The sequence below is a fragment of the Corvus moneduloides genome, chromosome 5 (genome assembly GCF_009650955.1).
Source record: "Corvus moneduloides isolate bCorMon1 chromosome 5, bCorMon1.pri, whole genome shotgun sequence".
In the NCBI taxonomy this organism is placed as follows: domain Eukaryota; kingdom Metazoa; phylum Chordata; class Aves; order Passeriformes; family Corvidae; genus Corvus; species Corvus moneduloides.
Genome location: NC_045480.1, coordinates 68,436,630 through 68,455,125, shown reverse-complemented (window position 1 = coordinate 68,455,125; position 18,496 = coordinate 68,436,630). Strand labels below are relative to the sequence as shown.

The window sequence follows — 18,496 nt, the reverse complement described above, 5'->3', positions numbered from 1 at the left end:
TTTTTAAATGAAGGATCATCTAATGACTTAAGCATGAACAAAAGTCTTCAGGGTGATTCGTGCCAATGCTGCTCGTAGATTGTTAGATGGTATCTCCTGAGAGAGGCAGTGAACGTCACAGCAGCAAGCAAAGGGAAGAAGAATGACTCAACACCATATAAATTGAAAGAAAAGCTGTTGCCTTTCCCCTCTGTTTGATCTTTAATCAAATAGTTGTAGCGTTTGAAGAGGTATCGAACGTGGGAGGCATCTGGGAGTTCCTCCCTTCTCAGATCGTGTTCTATCTATAGATCTCTGATCAAGTGTGTGCCATGGATAGCGTGGCTCCAGGCAAGAATTACTCTTTTGGGACTCCCAACTTAAAGTGGGGAAACTTGCTGCTGCCACGTGAGCTCATTCATGTTTCCTGTGTCATCTTTTTTCCTCCTCTCCTTGTCGTTTGATAGGTAGAAGAACTTCAGAAGACTGTTCTGTCTGTAAACCCTCCTGACTTTGAAGCAGAAGAAAACTAAATGTTAATAACTGTAATAAAACAGAAGGCTAGGGTCTGGCCAAGTGAGCCCATTGGTTTATGGAAGGTGCTATGATTGGTTAGAATTTGGCACGTTGCCTTGCAGGGCAATGTTTTATTTTACATGCCTTTGTAGCTCATAAACCCAGTCACTAAAATAATTTCTTTTTCCAGAATAAAACTCTCATTTTAAGCTTTTTATGTTGAGCATGGAACTTGTCTAGCCTGTTCAGTAATAGTTACCTGGGGTACTAATATTTTTGAAGTGGAATTTGTGGTTTTGCTCTATGAAATGAAACTTCATCTTTTACCAACTGTTTCCTAATCCAACAAATTATTTTGAGTAAGCTTAAGAATAGTTTATGCCCTAAATGCTTTAATAGATCTACGTGCTTTAAAACTTGAGGTCTTTGGTATGATTCCTGTATCTGTTAACAACTGAGGTTTGTCTAAATGGAGAAAGAACTATTTTTCTTACATCTACATTCAGAGTAAATTGAGGCAGAACTGTTTGAGGTGAGTGCTGCCCTGCCTCAATCTGTTCTGAATATGTTTAGGGGGGGAAAAAACCACAAGAGGCTAATTTGAGCAGCAAATAAGAATCCTAACAAGATCAAGGCAATTAATACTTCTTCTGCTTTGAAAATGTCTGTGACAACAGGCTGCAGCAATCGAATTGTCACAGATGAGGATGGGCTGGCCATCTGTAACTGTGGCAGAGGCAGGGCATTATTGTGAGAATGTTATTAAGCCTGGGGAGGAGAAATTTGATTCATGCACAGGGAAATTTGTGGTATTGTTTGGCTTTCTATATTGCTGATCTCTGTGGTTTGCTGTGTGTCCGTGTTTTTGCATCTTAGCTTGAGTCAAACATAAAGCAAGCACACAAACAAAACTACTAAAAAAACCCCACCCAAAGATGGTTTGCATAGAAATTGATATGTAAAATTACTGTGTTTATTTTACAAGGGTTAGTAAATAAACAACATGTATTTGTCTGAAGAATAAGCTCTGAGGGAAAGCTTTGATTTTCAGTCTTTTTTTCTAGATGTATTAAATGTGTGAAGGAAAAGCACTATACTAGAATTTGTACCAAAGTAGAGTAATTTTGTGGAGATTTGCGTGCGAGTGAATTGAACAAAGCTTTCTGATTTTTTTCATTTTCCCTTGAACAATAGAAGTAAGACAGTATTATGAATTTATTAATCAGTTTTTCCAGTCTTAACAGGTTTAGAAGAGTCTGTAACTATTTGTGTTCCCATGGCTTCTGCAGAAATTCAAGGCTTTTCAGAGGAGCAAAGCCCCCATCAGTGCTTGGACCACTGGAGAGAGCAATTAGAGAATTCAAAAGGAGCTTCACTACCTTTGCTGCTTCTGTATTTTATTATATGTGAGTCCTCTGAGTGACAGTCAGAAGTTTGGGTCCTGTATTAAAGCAGCTGTTGATACAAACAGGAATCAAGCAGTTGTCAGATGGAAAGTTGCAGAAGTTTTTGTTGCATAGTGCAGTACTTTGAGTGCTCTCAGATGGTTGGTTTGTATCTGTCTTACATCCTAGATTTGCACTGAATGACGAGTTTGAGGTCAGGGAAGAATATTTCCCATTTTGGATAAATTTGGAGAAGGGGGTGGTGATTATCCCTTTCCGTGTAGCCTGGGCATGTTGCTTCCTGCAGTTCTACAGGCATTAGCATGTAATGGTTCCTTGCTTCCAAGGTTTGGATAAATCCCTTCAGCTCCCTTGTTTTCCATCCTGTGGTGTATTTGAGGTTTCAGGCCTTTGGTTTCCTAGATATTTATTCCTGTACTTGCTGCTCTCACTGGTGGGTGGTTTGCCATCAGTGTGAGCTGAGAGCACAGCACATGATCTGTAGACCCTTTGAACATGACTCTGTGGTGCAAACAGCTGGTGTTACCCCCAGGACCACCTTGTCTTGCCTTCGTTAAGTCCGAGGCAGAATTACACTTAATTTTTAATTGGTAGCATACGATGTTAATCAAACCATGTATTTCCTAAAGTGACACGCATTGACATCTATATGCAAATGTGAAGTGGGATTAGAAAGATGCAGTTGGTTGGGAAAAGGTTTAGTTTAGATCTTTGATTAAAGCTTTGTGGAATTTTCTTTTTCTTCTTTCTTTTTCACAGTAGAGATGTGATAAGATACGCTGCAATCTTCCAGTGCCATGTGGCAGTGCAAGATTTTTGTGGTTGTGGTTCTCCTGTGGGCTTCTGCTTCGTGTTGGAACTTGTGGAATAATTTCAAAGTGAAATTAATTTCTGAGCTCCTGGACATTCAGTTTACATCAGATCTCATTCAGGATCTATGCTCTCTTAAATGAAATGTAACAGACTTTTGTTTTGGGGAAAATGTGACATTTTTTCTCAAATCTTTCTCAAAGATTTCTTAGACCAGGCTGGATGGGCCCTGAGCAAACTGGTCTGGTGAGTGGCATCCTTGCCCATGGGGGGGGGGGGGGGGGGGGGGTTGGAACTACATCATCTTTTAGGTCCCTTCCAGCCCTCAACATCCTCTGATTCCATGATTACTTCAGTGAAATTTCTGCAAATAGGTCCATCCAAGGATCTTATTCCCTAGTTCTGTGTGTAAGCTGAAGTAAAAAGATAGCTGTAGATGCAGATGTTAATTAGACTTAGCCAATGGTGAATAATGAAGCAATACACATTATATAAGCCCTGTGGATAAGTAATAAATCATGGTACAAATGCTCTTAAAAAATGTTGTGTTCTTTTCTAAAAAATTCTCATTCTTATTTGAGAATTTCTTATTTTTATACCATCTAAAGCATGTCTTCAGTATAAAATACAGTTTCTTTGTTTCCTAGTGAACTGATTTTTCAGATTAAAATTGCCTCTTTTATTCTTCTCCTTTTTTTCAGTCCTCTGGAATCTGACTTTATAATTAATTTATTTGTCCCCCAATACTTAGCCATCTTATTCTTGGATCCTCACTATTTTGCATCATTCAAGCTGTAGGTGATGCACAGCTCCTATCCCCAACCCCCCAGAAGTTGTTACATATTTTTCATATGAAAGGATAATCTCTCATCATAGAAATGGGTTCTGGTGGTGAAACTTCACCCGCAGCTGAAGCATTAGCTGTGAATGACATGTATGGTAGGAATAAATGAACTGCAGAGCTGTGCAGCTGCTTTACCTTGAAACCCTGTCTGAGGAACTGCTGCACTTTGGGGAGGAAAGCAGGAAGAGTGTGCTGTGCCAGTCCATGGGCAAGGAGGGCTGGCAAAATCCTTCATCTGTCATTTCTACCACTTCCCTCCCATTTCTGTGATTAATTGTCACCCAGATGCAGCATTCTCCTTGAAAACCAGCCTGGGCTGGTTTGTTCTCTGAAAGTTTGTGTCTGGTGAGGTGGTTGTCAATCACTGCTCATGGTGCTCTGCTCAGCACTCCTCGTGCTTCTGTTATATCCCTGTTGTCAGGGATATAAATTTAATGACAAAACCTTCTGGGTTAATCTGTCTCAGGCTGTGAATTGTGTTGTGTACCACTTGTGAATGGCCAAAGGGATTAAATAGGGGATAAATAAATAATGGTCTTCTATAAAAGACCACTGTTTTGTCTCCCCTTCCAGCAGATACAGCTACTATATTAATATTACACTAATAATAATATTAATGTAACATTTCCTCTGGTTTTTGGATCATCCTGGTGATCAGGTCAGAAGAGCTTGGCAATTGGTGGTTCCTATGAAAACAGAACAGAGAAGAAAATCTTATGACGGGGGACTAGAAACAGTTGAAATCACAGACTTCGGATCACCAGCAATGTCTGTGTTAGGTATATACAGAGCGACCCAATCCATATATTTTCATCTAAGTGTAGGAAGAGTCCTTCTGGATAAGGGCATAGGAGATTCTGTAGTGTAAATAATATTTTGTCTGTCAAGTTAGGTACCTTCTTTAAGTTATCCACACCTTTACCTTTCACCTTTCTCTTTTCCTTGGTAAGAGTTCTTTCAGCTACTCATTTTCTCCTTAGTGGGTCTTCAGAGTTTGGTGACTGTTCAATATTTTGGGTCCAAAACCTTACATTTTTTTTCATGATCAATCTAAAACAGCTGTGTCTTCTTTTTCTACTTCGGAATATCACATTCCAGACCCAGCAACAAGAGAAAACGTAGCTCTGCATCTTTTTGAATTAGCATCAGCAGGGCAGCAATCTTGCTTATGAAAAACTGGGGATAAAGATCACGAAACAACCTTTCAGGAACTATCATTCTTACTTGGAAAAGCATACAAATATGGCATGTGAAAAGAACATTTGTTCAGTTTTGGATAGGCAAGGAGAGTAGATGCTAGTGGGTGCTCCTTAAGTAACGTTTATGTTTGCAATTAGAGGGGAGTTTTGCGAGAGAGAGAAAAGCAGATTATTTGTTATAAAATATATTAAGTGCAAGGGTGTTTTTTCCCCTCTCGGAACGGAGAGTTGCCAATATATAAACATTTCAGAGAGAATTTTACACCACCTCATCTTCATGTCAGGCAGCATTTAATGGTTGAACGATCTCCTGCCCCAGCACTTGGCAGTTATTCTCCAGGGGCTGACTTTGAGGATTACAATGACAGCCTATCAGTGGATCTTTTCCAATATAAACTAGACTAGGACCATTTAAAATCAGTTGCTATCAACAAGTCAAATTAACTTTATTTGTGTTAGAGGTTTTCCTAGGAGTATTTTATAACAGCGTGGAATTTTAATATCCGGACGGGCATTTCCTATTGTTGGTGTGATTTGGGAATGTGCTAATTCATGTGATTAAGAGCAATTTACCTGATGTCTTTCAGAATTATCTGTTTAGTAACATTCAGGTCCTATCAGCATCCAGCACTCGCTCAACTTTTTTTCCCATTCCTGCTTTTTACAGGTAGAAATAACACTTCAGGATATCAATGACAACCCACCAGTATTCCCCACAGACATGCTTGATTTGACAGTAGAGGAGAATATAGGAGATGGATCCAAAATACTGCAGCTGACAGCCATGGATGCTGATGAGGTAGGAGCATGGTTTCAGTTTTGAATGTTGGTACTAGAAGTGCCATTCTGGACATGTTTTTACCTGTTCCCTTCATCCCTTTGTGTGAGCTTGGCCTTAGGAATCATGGCAGTCATTCACAAAATTCTGTCCAGTATCATGGAGGTCTAAACCAGATTTGAAACCAAGATGCTGTAGTTGACCCCAGTTCCAAAGTGTGCAATAAAATTATTCTGAGACAAGCCTTGGAGAACAAGAAAAATTCTGATAATGCCTGCTTTCCCTTTGACTAGACCTAACAAAGATCAATATTATCCCTTCCAAATGAATGTTTTATTTTACCAAAAAGAGGGGAAAAGAAATAATGCTTAAATGTGTGCTCTGTCCATGAACCTGTTTGCAAAATAGTTATGCCCACTTAGATTCATTACTAGGAGAATGATGCAACTAAGGTGCTATGAATAACTTAAAATGCTGTTGATGCATTCATTTATTTTAGAAACTTAAGTTACAAAAATGTTAATCATATTATTTTTGTTTACTTGAACAGTTTCTTTCCATGAGGGAAAGGCCTAAAAAGTCAATATACTCGTGCAAAAAGTTTGTGTTATCGTTAAAATATAAAGTTACACTTGAAAACAGCAAGCAGTTCTTGTTTTCAAATAATAGGGCAATTCAACCTCCTCAAGAGGATTTTATTCCTGGCCTTTTTTGTGTTAGCTTGGTTAGTCTTCCTGTGATTGTTAATTGGTGTACTTAATCTTACTACTACAAAGGGAACCACAGGAACACCCCCGGGAATGGTTCTAATGTGATTGTAAATATTTTGGTTTTCTCTTTATTTTCCAGTAGTAGCCTGATATACGGACAAAACCCAGGATTTTGGAAAGGTGCACATCTGTAACAAAAATTTTAGCTGTTTGCCTTTATTTTAGGAAGCAGTAAATACTGAACTACCACTCTCTGATGTGGTATGGCAAATATATGTAAGATTATAGCAGTATCTTATGCTCCAGCCTCTTTTTAACCATTCCTGAACTGCACCTAATCTGTTACCCATTCTGAAGCACTCCATCCCGTGGAAAGGGATTTGTTACCCTAGAGAGAAATCAGTCAGTCTTTTTCTCAAAAGGAATGATTTCAATTTCCCTACCAGAACATTTGTAACTCAAACTCTTTACAAAGAGCCCAAGTTTTCCTAGCGATGTGCAGTTTAGGGTCAAGATACCTTTTTATTCCCCGTCCCCCTTTTTGAAGTTGAGGGCACAGTATAAACCAGTATCACACATGGCTGTGGTTTTAGCTGCGCTGTGTTAGGACTCTGGGTGGTCAAACACAGGGTGAAGAATGCGGTCACCTCTGAAAATTCTCATGAGATGTGCTGGCTAAGCCACACAATTGGAGGAAAGCGTGTTGACAGCCCCTAGGCACACCTGAGCACATAGCTGAAGCACTGCATGCAGCTCTTCAGGGCTGGGCACCTGTAGAAGCCTGTTTTCTTTCTAAATTTCCTTTTATCAGTTAGCTTAGTCTGGCTCTTTGAAACAACACCCCAGAGAGAAAGTTTGGCACGGGGCACTCTGGTGAGGTCAGGTAACTACTGCTTGTCTCTCCTCTCGCAAATAGGAGCAGGTGTTTATCTCTGTTAATTTGCTTTTTTAGGCAGGAGTATTTGAAACAGCCATAGAATTCCTTTCTGCCTGTTCTCTTTGATCTGCTGTTCATTGCACAAGTGCCACTGGCGTGTCAGCAGCAGGTTTCAGCTGTGAAACCTGAGCTCTGGCCTGGCACCAGAGGAGGGCACAATAAATATCCGCTTGCATTTCCAAGCACCATCAGCACACAGGGTTTAGGTACTGTATCTGGTGTTAGAGGCTACCAAACCTTCAGTATCCTTAAGCCTGTCTTGGAAAAAGAAGTACATGACATTTTTCTATGTAATGTTATTTTTTCTTAATTTTCCTTTCAACCAAAATGCTCAAAGTCCACATGAATGCTTTTTTTTTTCCTCCCCCAACAACAAATGAAATTTTTTGACCCAAAAGCAAATGCTTTTGACTTGCAGCACAACCCAAGAAATCAGAACTGTGATTTTAATGATGTGTGATTTATCACTTTGGGGCTTTTTATTTAGGGGGGTAAATATGTATCCATGCAGAAACTGACCTTTGAGGGCTCTTGCAAGCACGGCCTCCATGAGTTTCTCCTGACCATGAGCTGTGGCCCTTGCCATGCGTGGCGGCTGGAAGAGCTGCCACATGGCTGCCTCAGGTCTTCCCTCCTTTTATTCCTCCTTCCCTCCCTCTCCTGCTTGCTCCATGCCATCTCCAGAGAGCAAGAAAGGCAGAGCTGATCCCACTGCCAGAGATTAAATTAAATCTTCAGACATAAAAGAAGAATAAACATGGATCCTTATTAAGATGTCACGCTGCTCGGCGATGCTGGCTTGAAACTAAAACAGGTAACAGAGGTTTTTGGTATCGACTGGATGAAATCCTTTTATGAACAGTGGAGCACAAAGTATCTGGGTAATCTCATCATTTCATGTCTCACAAATAAAAACTGTGTGCATATGTGTCTTTACTGTGGGACTGAAGCAGGGCAGGAAGGCTGTTTATTAAAGGAAACTGTTTGAAAAAATAATCTCCAAGTGTAGTTACTGGAACGATCCCTGTCTTACTGCAAGTTATGATGTGGTTTTCCTGGCAAATGATGTGATTTGACCACTTCTGTTCTAACTTAGGGAGCCAATGCCCTGGTCACATACACCATTATCAGCGGTGCAGATGATAGCTTCCACATTGATCCCGAGTCAGGGGAGCTGATAGCCACCAAGCGCCTGGACCGGGAGCGCCGCTCCAAGTACTCCCTGCTGGTCCGTGCTGACGATGGCCTGCAGTCCTCGGACATGAGGATAAACATCACTGTCAGCGACGTTAATGACCACATCCCCAAGTTCTCCAGGCCAGTCTACTCCTTTGACATCCCAGAAGATGCCACTCCAGGTAAACAGGAAATGGAAATACCACCACTGACCTCTCAAGTGGTTGTTTTCTTCTTTTTAAGGTGGTTTCGTATGCAAGAGTGTTTTCTTGCTTAAAAGGTGGGTTATAAACTAGAAAATATTTAGATCGAAAAGAGTTTTCAAGTACTGTGCTCTGTTACATGACTCCAGGTGAAAAATGAATATTACTTCCAAGATTTTATACAGATTGCTAGTAGAAAAGCAGTATCTGCCAGTAGCATCTCAGAAGCTTATTGTAAAACATGAATAAACCAAGGAGATGCAAATGACATGGTGATAGCTTTTAAGCTTTTATTAGGGCTTTCATAAGCATGGGAGTCTCAGTTTGGAATAACCAAGATCACCCCTGTGCCTCAAACTTTTGCACTCTGTCCCACAGTCCCTGTCCAAAAATTTGGTGGTGTTTTGCATTAAAGGTTTACAGAGTAATCAGCTGTGCCTCAGGAATCTGATCTGGAAGTAATTGAGATGTCTCTACAGCACAGAGTGCTTTGGTTGCTGATCCCCAGCCGTTCTCTCTTTTCTCTCAGAGCCTTGAGTCTTCTGTTCTAGCAGGAATGACCCTGGAAAAGGCAAGCCTAATTCCCTCCACATTAAAATGAGACTTCTCTCGTTAATCATTTTTAGGGTGTACATTAGTGCTTTATACCCAGCTTAGCAGTGATGGATGCTGAAGGAACAAATAGGCTGATTTTCTGTTAAAGTACTGCATCTTCTCCTGTTCTATTCTCCAGCAGTCCTGGAGCAGCTGGCAGGCTCACCCAGAGGGGAAGGGCCCTGATGTTTCCCCTTCGAGGTTCCACTTTCTATCCCAGACAGTAATCCCCATTCCTCTTGTTAAAGGAACATTAGAGCTTGAGCTAATCAATGGGGTGTGAAAGATACCACTGTATCCAGCTGGATTAAAGGGGGTTATAGCACTCTTCTTTGTTCTGATGATATAAGCAGTTTTCATTGCTTGAAAATAGTTAACTGTGCTGCACGTAGTTCATCTGGTTCCAGGGAAAGGAAATTTAATGATTTATTTTCTTGGAAATGAGCTGATCTTAATTATAATTAGTGTTCGAAATACTAAAAAGTGACACTTGATTTCCAAACTCTAATCGGTCAGTCATGCGAGGGCAGCTATGCAGAAATGAAAACACTGGCACAAATTCACAGGGCGTTGAATTTCAGAAAACAGCGGAGAACGGACCCCTATAAGGTTTCTAGTTTTCTAACCGCAGTTACCCTGCAAAGGCACTGTTTCAAAAAGCAGAGCTGGGATATGTGGTATGTACTCATATTTTGGTTTCTGCATTTGGAAAGAAATATCTAGAAGGTTCCAGAACTTGTGATTGTCTGCATCAAAGAGAGGGACCTTTGAGTCATAGAAAGACAATACCTAGCAGGAGAAAAGATGTTTTTGCCCCTGTTGATGTCTAATCTGCATAAAGATAAAAAACCATTCCTGGCCATTGCTTATGGTGTTTGAGTAGCCCTTTAAAGCAACAATATGTTGTCCCTTTCAGCTTTGAAAAAACTTTTGCAATGGTTATTCACACAGTGTTGAGGCTTGAATTTCTCTTGGAGGACATCTCTCATCTGTGGATCTGCTTGATGGTGAGCTGGCTCTGGGCAGCCCAGGGAGCTGCCTGTTGCAAGTGCCTGATGGTGCTCTGCTGTTGTGCCATGCAGGTTCCTTGGTAGCAGCCATTCTTGCCACTGATGATGACTCGGGTGTCAACGGGGAGATCACGTACACCGTAAGCGAGGATGATGAAGAGGGAATCTTCTTCCTGAATCCTGTCACCGGGGTCTTCAACCTGACCCGAGCCCTGGACTACGAAGCACAGCAGTACTACATCCTCACTGTCCGTGCTGAGGATGGGGGAGGCCAGTCCACGGCCATCAGGGTGTACTTCAACATCCTGGACGTCAATGACAACGCGCCCGTGTTCAGCATGGCCTCCTACAGCACTTCCTTGATGGAGAACCTGCCCCCGGGATCCGCCATCCTCAACTTCAGTGTCGCTGATGCCGATGATGGTAGGAGTTCCCTCACACTCTGTATCTGTGATCATAAAGCTGTCTTTCACCTTAGCAACCTATTAGAAGACTTCCTAAAGAGGGAAAATCAGGACTACCCATAAGTCGCTGCTCTCATATGCTTAAATTCACACTTAAAGTAGACCTAAGTCTGGCAACTCTTTTTCTGAAAGTTCATTGTAAGTTCTAAAGAGGGTTGTGGTAATATTAGATGTTATCTGCAGCCATCATAAACGTACTGTAACTTGTAAGTCTATCATGAAGACAATTGTCATCTACAAGGTATTGATAGTGGAGGTTAAAAAAACTTGTTGAAAGGGATCTTGGGAAAACTTCTCATTAAAATAAGCTTTAATCTTGGGATTGTTTATGGCATCCAGAAGGTGTTAATGTGTTGGAGTGTAAAAGGTATGATTTTTATAGCTTGCTTAACCATTTTGCCATACAGTTTGTACCCAAGCAAGAATAATTATAGAAGATGACCATAAAATATGTAAACATCATTCCATCATGTACCGCATTTTCTGAAGTGTCCACAGACATTACCCAGTGTGACTTAATGCAAAACTCTTCATTCATAACACTCACAGTGACTTTACAGGTGAAGGTTATTTTTGTGACATGTTGAGCAACCTTGTCTCCTCTCAACTTGACAGGGGCTCAGCGGAGCCCGCGGAAGTGTCTCGCACTGAAATGTCCTTCAAGGACAAAGCCACCTACATGCTTCGAGGAATCCCTGTTTGTGCACCTAAATTGACTGACCCTATCAAGATTACTCAGTAAAGCAGTTTTTCCTCAGGAAATACTGAGTTGCTGAACTCCAACATTTTTGTGGGGAGATAAATTTTGTGCTGATGGATGGAACTTTCCATGGTAAAAATTGCGTAACTGGTTTTGAGATCAAACTGAGGAAGGGAGAAGAGATTCCATAAGATAAGCCAACAAATCAGAAGTCAAAACTTTGTGATACTGGCTGTTCTTGCATTAATCTCTCTTTCACCACACTTGTTAAGGCTTTTATTTTATGTAAACTAAACATAAGTTGGAGGAGGAACTTGTGCTTGTGTCATGCATTTCCAGGGAAGGGATTGTTCCTTCAGACTTGTAGATAAATGGGTTTGTGTCCATCTCCTCCTTTGTTTCTTACTTTCCTGTCAAGACTACAACACTTGGTTTCAAATCCTTTTGGAAGTTAATTTCACTTCACCCTTATGGGTCTGTTTTCCTTTTCTCTTGCACCTCATACATTAATTTCCATCTGTGCACAGTGGATGGGAACTATATCATAGCACTGACATATCAATTCACATTCATCACACACTCAGTTATCAAGGAGGCAAATGAGTATTTGAGGAGCAATGCAATGAGAAGTCAGATATCTTGCTTTTTATGTTTTCTGGCACACTTGCTTTTCTAGCAGGCTGGATTTAAAATTAATAGGGCAGAAATATCATTTCAAGAGCGTGCCAGGTTGAGTTCTCCCATAAGACTGTAACTTAAGCAAATGTTATGATCTATTGTTGTTTCTGTTTCAAGCTCAGACTTGTTATCTTGTGTTGTCTTATATTTATCTAGAGCACTGAAATAGCTAGTGCTAGTATTATACTCTTTTCCATGTGCTCACAGATAATGCACTCAATACAAATATAATTTCATTGATTATTTATGTTACATGATCCCATAGTTTGAAGGAGCTCTGAAAAGACATTGTTTTATAATGAGGCATGGCTGTTGTTTTAGGAGAAACACTGATAAAGGACAGAAATATGGTGATAGTGAAACTGCTTCAATTTTCGTTTTCTTGTTCAGCACACCCCTTGGGAAACAGCAGCTGTTTAGCTGAGCTTGGACTGTTTCATGTACAGATCCATAGTAAATATCAGCTACAGCTCTTGGATATTTAACAATGTAGTAATATAATAATATATGCTAAAGAACTCAGTTACCATAAAGACATTCATTTTGAGATTCAGATTTTATTTTTTCAAAGAATTAACAGGAAAAATATCTGAGGAAAGCACACACACATTTGTCAGTTTGTTAAAAAGTATGGTAAGGTATTCCCCCAGGCAAAGCTGGTGTAATTTCTCAGCTAAACTCTTCAGATATTTATAGAATGGCAGAGGCGAAGTAGTTTTGTTGGGTCTTTTTTTAGTCTCATTAGTAAATAAATAAAAATAGAAACAAAACCCTTTAGAGTGTTATCATGAAATTGGTGACTCCATGTCTGTCTTTTCAGTGTTTTATCAGATTAAGCATCAGATTAAATAAACCTAAAGTTCAACGAAGAGGATGTCTATACAGTCTCCCTAAGAAAAGCCCAGTTCCAAACCTTGGAAGGGGGGATGGACGAGGTGCACAATGCCAGCTTGGCATGCTGTTAAAAAAAAGAATAGTTCCCTAAGTGGCCTTCCTGGCTCCACTGATATTTAGGCAAATCTTCTGTTTCACAGTTTAATTTATATTAGTATTACCAGCATGGAAACCCATGAGAATACAGGACAAAGAATGAAAGGTTCATGGAGGTGATAAGGAAGAGCAAACTAATTTTTTCTTAGGAATGAACACCATAAAAACACTGGGGTGGGAGGGGGTGGAGGAAATAGAGTATTTTTTAAAGTAATTTTCTTTTGCAGGACCCAAATCCTACCCATCTCCAAAAATCAACAAAAATCTTGAATTGCCAGAAAGTACTTTACTGAAATCAAGACTTTTATGCATGTAATTAGTCATTTGAAAATAGAACTGAACAAAAATCAGAGTAGCATTAAACTTTCACCATCTTTCACTTGATCAAAGTAATGGAGAAACACTAATATCTGGCAGATAAATGTATTAATGTTTTAAATTGCATTCAAATATTTTGTCTTTCATGTTTCATTCTATTCATTTTATAATTTAACTCCTACAAGAGGAAAAAGAGAGGGAAAGATGGCAATTAGAGTAGCCACATGTAAGACTAGATTTCTCAAGTCTGAGCATAATAAACAGCAGAGATTAATAAGTCTAATGCAGGAATAATTTTATTATCAAAGCAATTCACTTGGAGAGAAAAGAGCTTCTGAGTAAAAATGACAAAATGCACAGCAATCAGTGAAATGGGCAGCTTGGTTTCTTTGCATGAACAAGCTAGTTTGAGGGGTAAATTAGTAGCTAATGGTTGGTTAATTTACTGACCCTAAACACAGTCTTGAATATGCAAAACAAGAAAAAAATTTTAAATTAATTAAAATAGGAGTAAGATAGAGGAGAAGAAACTTGTCTCACAATTGGATGTTCCCAATAATTAGTTGTTCAGAGTGAACTGTGGAATCGAAGCAATAACACACATTGTTTCTTACGTGGAATATGTAAGGATATTTCACAGCCCTGTCCAGGTTCAGGATGTATTTCCCTTACTGGAATGATAAATCTCTCCCCTGACCATAATTGCTAGTTACGTTTTGATCATGAGATGAGTGAGGGCTGTTCATCTGATATTTTGGAATACCATGCCATATATGGGAAGCATACCTTTCCCCACTATTCACTCTTGGCTTGCTCCAGCTAGGCTTGGGAGTTTCTGCTTGTGGCTTTTTTAATTGAGTGGAAGAATTCATGAAATAATTACATTAATAATAATGTTGCTTGGTTGAACTGGGAATAATGGAGGAAACCAGATGTTCAGTGAGCAGCAGAACTACTAAGTCTTGGTTTCTGAAGGAAAACCCTTCAAATCCTTTATCCCCAACCATTTTAGATGGGGAAAAATTACTCGTGGTGCCACCGTGCAGCTCCTGCTGAATGAAATGCAGAGATGAACCCTGCCAGACATTCCCTCTGCGGCCTCTCCAGTTAACATCCTCCCTCTCTCTTTCATGAATATTACCATGTCCGAAAATAATCATTTCAAAGGCTTCTTCTCCACTCTGAAACTTGCCTGAAATGAGCAGATGGATTCAAAAATGGTGATGAGGAGGCTGAACACTTCACGTGGTTGTATAGGAACCACGTGGTTCATTTCCATAGGAAAATGAAGGAAAATTTCCTGTGGAAACAAGGCTAGAAATATTGATACCTAGGTCAGTGGGATGAATTCATATTATCTACCTTTCTTCTCCCTCCCCAACCAGGCCCCAACTCTCAGCTGTCCTTCAGCATCGCGTCCGGGGACAGCGCGGGGCAGTTCAGCATCGACAACAGCGGCGTGTTGAGCATCCGGCAGCCTCTGGATCGGGAAAGCCAGTCCTTCTACAGCCTCGTCGTGCAAGTCCATGACATGGCTCCCCTCCCAGCCTCCAGGTACACCAACACAGCCCAAGTTTCGATCATCCTGCTCGATGTGAACGACAGCCCTCCGAGCTTTATCTCCCCTAAGCTGACCTACGTCCCGGAGAACACGCCCATAGATACGGTGGTGTTCAAAGCACAGGCGACTGATCCCGACAGTGGTCCCAACAGCTACATCGAGTACAGCCTGCTCCGGCCTCTGGGAAACAAGTTCAGCATCGGCACTATCGATGGGGAAGTGAGGCTCACTGGAGAGCTCGACAGAGAGGCCGTGGCCAACTACACCTTGACTGTGGTAGCCACAGACAAGGGCCAGCCATCCCTTTCTTCGTCTACGGATGTGGTGGTGATAGTCCTGGACATTAATGACAACAACCCGCTCTTTGCCCAAAAGCTGTACAAGGTAGAGGTGTCAGAAAATACTTTGACAGGGACGGATTTCATCCAGGTGTTGGCTACAGATGCAGATGAAGGGACAAACGGGCAGGTCCGCTACGCCATCGTGAGCGGAGATGCCAACAGTGAGTTTCGGATCGATTCTGTGACAGGGGTGATAACTGTGGCCAAGCCTTTGGATAGAGAGAAGAAGCCCTCCTACACACTGACTGTTCAGTCATCTGACCGCGGGAGCAGCCCCAGGACCGATACCACAACAGTCAGTATCGTTCTGAAGGATGTCAATGATTTCATTCCCACATTTGAGCTTTCTCCCTACTCTGTGAATGTCCCCGAGAATTTGGAGACGCTCCCAAAAGTTATTCTGCAGGTAGGTACATTCAGCAGTAAATGTGTGTCTCTGACAATTAGTGGCATGCCTACATGGTATTAATGCCCAGTGTCCTTCCTCCAAAATTAAAAAGGGGCAAAACATGGAAAAGCTGCCTCTTGGCTTTAATTGAACTTGCAGTCATTGTTGGCTTGTTTTTCTTTTTTGTTTGTATGGGTGCGTTTTTTTTGACCAAAAGTTAATAATATGCTTTGGAGTTCTGTTTGTGTTTTCCCTACCTATCCTCACGCCTCCACTGGGACTCTAAGAGTCTGCTCTATCTCTCATCTCATTCTCAACTTCCATGCAACAAATCTATCAATCTAGTCACTGCCTACATGGGATGAGGCTGTGTGCCAAATATTGAGAGAGAACTAGACGGATTCTGACAGCAGGACATGCAGTGCTTGCTCTCATACAGAGCTTAGCCTATACGCGTCATTTGTGGTTTTCACAGAGCCCCAACACAGTTTTTCTGTATTTATGCTCAAGAAAAATAGGTAATCAGCTATTTAATATTTTCAAACTATGTTTTTTAAATCCACCATCACTGTGTTAAGTTTTTTTTTACAATTACAGCTCATTTATACTTGTAGCATTTGCATTAATTCAACCCATTAATTTGGATTATTACCACAGAGAATGTTTCCTCTATCCCAGTATAATTTTCCAGACCTCCTGCGCTCATCAGGTCTTTGATATCTCTTCTGTTTGCATTGCTTGTGTAGGTTGTAGCAAGGGATGATGACCAAGGGCTGAACAGCAAGCTGACCTACGTGCTGGTGGCTGGCAATGAAGAGGAAGCCTTCACTCTCTCGGGCAGCGGAGAGCTGCGCCTGGTGCGGAGCCTGGACCGGGAGGCCAAGGAGCAGTACCTGCTCCTGGTCACGGCTGCTGATGCAGGTGAGGCAACTAAAAACTCTCTTCTGCTGAGGTCGCGTGGAAAACAGTGCATTCTGGGCAAAAACGTAAATGTTTTCGTGGTGGTGGTCTGAAACTTTAATGGATGGAGATTGTGTAGCCGTGTTGAATGGAGATTTCTGTGAGGAGAGCTGGGCTTACCTGATGTCAAAGGGAATTTGGTTTCTGGAAATCAGGATTTTATGTCCAGTTTTCTGCTGTTAGTAGTACTCGCTACAGATTTAGGTAGGTGGATTTTTGCCCTGCAGTAGTAAGTGGTCCTACCTAAGTCATAAGAACTTCATGCATGACTACAAATACCAGTTCAAATGGCAATAAAACCCTATATAATGTTGGCATCACAAATGTGCAGAGGTCACACCTGTGGCCAGAAAACAGCTATGGACTACCCAGTTAATCTTACTGAAATCTTAGCCCTGAAAAGTAACAAGAATTTGCATTTCAGTATTTTAATTTTCTGCTTTGCTCAGCATCCAGTCATATGTTTGCTCCACAGTACCAAATGTATTCCAAGTTTTTTTCATTTTAAAACAGGACGTGAAGTCTTGTTATTAAGATTAATTACACTTTCACTTGAGGTGTCCAAGCACAAAAGTTTGGTTTCAGATTTTGGTGTGAGTATTATTAACAAAGACATCCTGCATCATACTTTGGACTGATCTCCGGTCTCCCATGGTTTGATGGATTTAATTCACTGCAGAATTTGTTCCTGCTTTCTAGCAGTAAAAATAGAACCAAACCCGACTTGCTGACAAGTGAATACAGTTTTGTTTTCTGCCATGCTGTGTGCAGTATCTTGTGCCAGTGACAATAGCTATGGCTTATATTTTCCTATTGCAGCAGTGCTCAGGTATTCCACAGTCTGAGCACAGCCGAAGCTGCAAAACACAATTTTAGGGCTTGAGGTATCATTTGTCTTGTACTTTGGCTAGAGATGCTGTGTGCTTTATGGTTTTTACACTGGCTTTCCATTACTCTGTAGCCTCGAACTGCTCACTTGTGACTTGGACTCCCTTGAATGTCCTCATGTTCCTTCCGAAGCTGAGGCTGGATTTGTCTTGATGTCTCTTTGGTCTCTCAGTCCAAGCTGGCAGAAGTCAGTGAGGGCTGTACAGAACAGAGTACCCAAAGACTAAACTGATAAAAGGGGTGTCATGCAGCCAGCAATTATTGTCCTTCTTGGAAGAGGGAGGGGAGCAGTACTCAGCTGTACCCTGCTCCTAGCACTGTGTGTAAGCCAAGAGTTTGACCAGAGCACAGGCTTTTCCTAGACTCTGGTCCCTAAAGAAAAATACAAAATCTAGGAGCTTTAACCAACAGTTAAATCCAGCAGTCCCAAATGAAAATATTTACTTGTGTTGGGAGATCTCCGAGTTTCAGGTAATCCAGGGAGATGTTAATACATGAAGTGTGCATGGGACCTTTGCCATAAGTGGCTGACAAGAACAGCAGCATGTTTTATGAGTTCCTGTGTTTAAACATGTAGATATCACACTGATTAAACACTGTTTGAAACTTCCTTTTTAAATTTGCTATGTTCTTGTAAAGCTAACGCACAAGTTCCCATGCCCTCCTGCTAGTGTTAAAATGTACTAGCAAGTGTGTTCAGCAGTAACTTTAAGCTAAATGTAACTGCTCTGCTGTGTTTAAGTTTACAGCCTGACTAATCCACAGCTGGTGTGATTTGGGGTAATTTTCAGCCAGGCTGGTGAATAGCATTAGCTATCATCTTCTGGTTGCACTGAATACTTGTTCTGAATTCATACCAGCTAAGAATACATTGAAAACTATGCTAGCCACGATTTATCTAAGACATCACAGGAAAATAGAAGTCTTCCTTAGAAGTCAGTGGCAAAACTTAACTTGATTTCATGGAAGTGGGATGTGAACCGTAGGCATGGTAGATATCCAGGTGGTACCACACTGGCTGCTGCTAGTCAGTGCCTGCTTCATTA

The 18,496-nt window shown here is 41.0% G+C and overlaps 1 protein-coding gene across 1 annotated transcript in view; it reads left to right on the top strand.

Annotated features, from left to right (window-relative positions):
- The window catches only part of FAT4 (FAT atypical cadherin 4), a 123,874-nt gene that overhangs the window by 57,390 nt on the left and 47,988 nt on the right, over positions 1 to 18,496 (top strand). Inside the window, exons 2-6 of the mRNA XM_032109041.1 lie at positions 5,422 to 5,553; positions 8,276 to 8,537; positions 10,235 to 10,585; positions 14,698 to 15,620; positions 16,349 to 16,523. Of these exons, the coding sequence (XP_031964932.1) occupies positions 5,422 to 5,553; positions 8,276 to 8,537; positions 10,235 to 10,585; positions 14,698 to 15,620; positions 16,349 to 16,523 (1,843 nt within the window). The remainder of the gene's footprint in view (positions 1 to 5,421; positions 5,554 to 8,275; positions 8,538 to 10,234; positions 10,586 to 14,697; positions 15,621 to 16,348; positions 16,524 to 18,496) is intronic.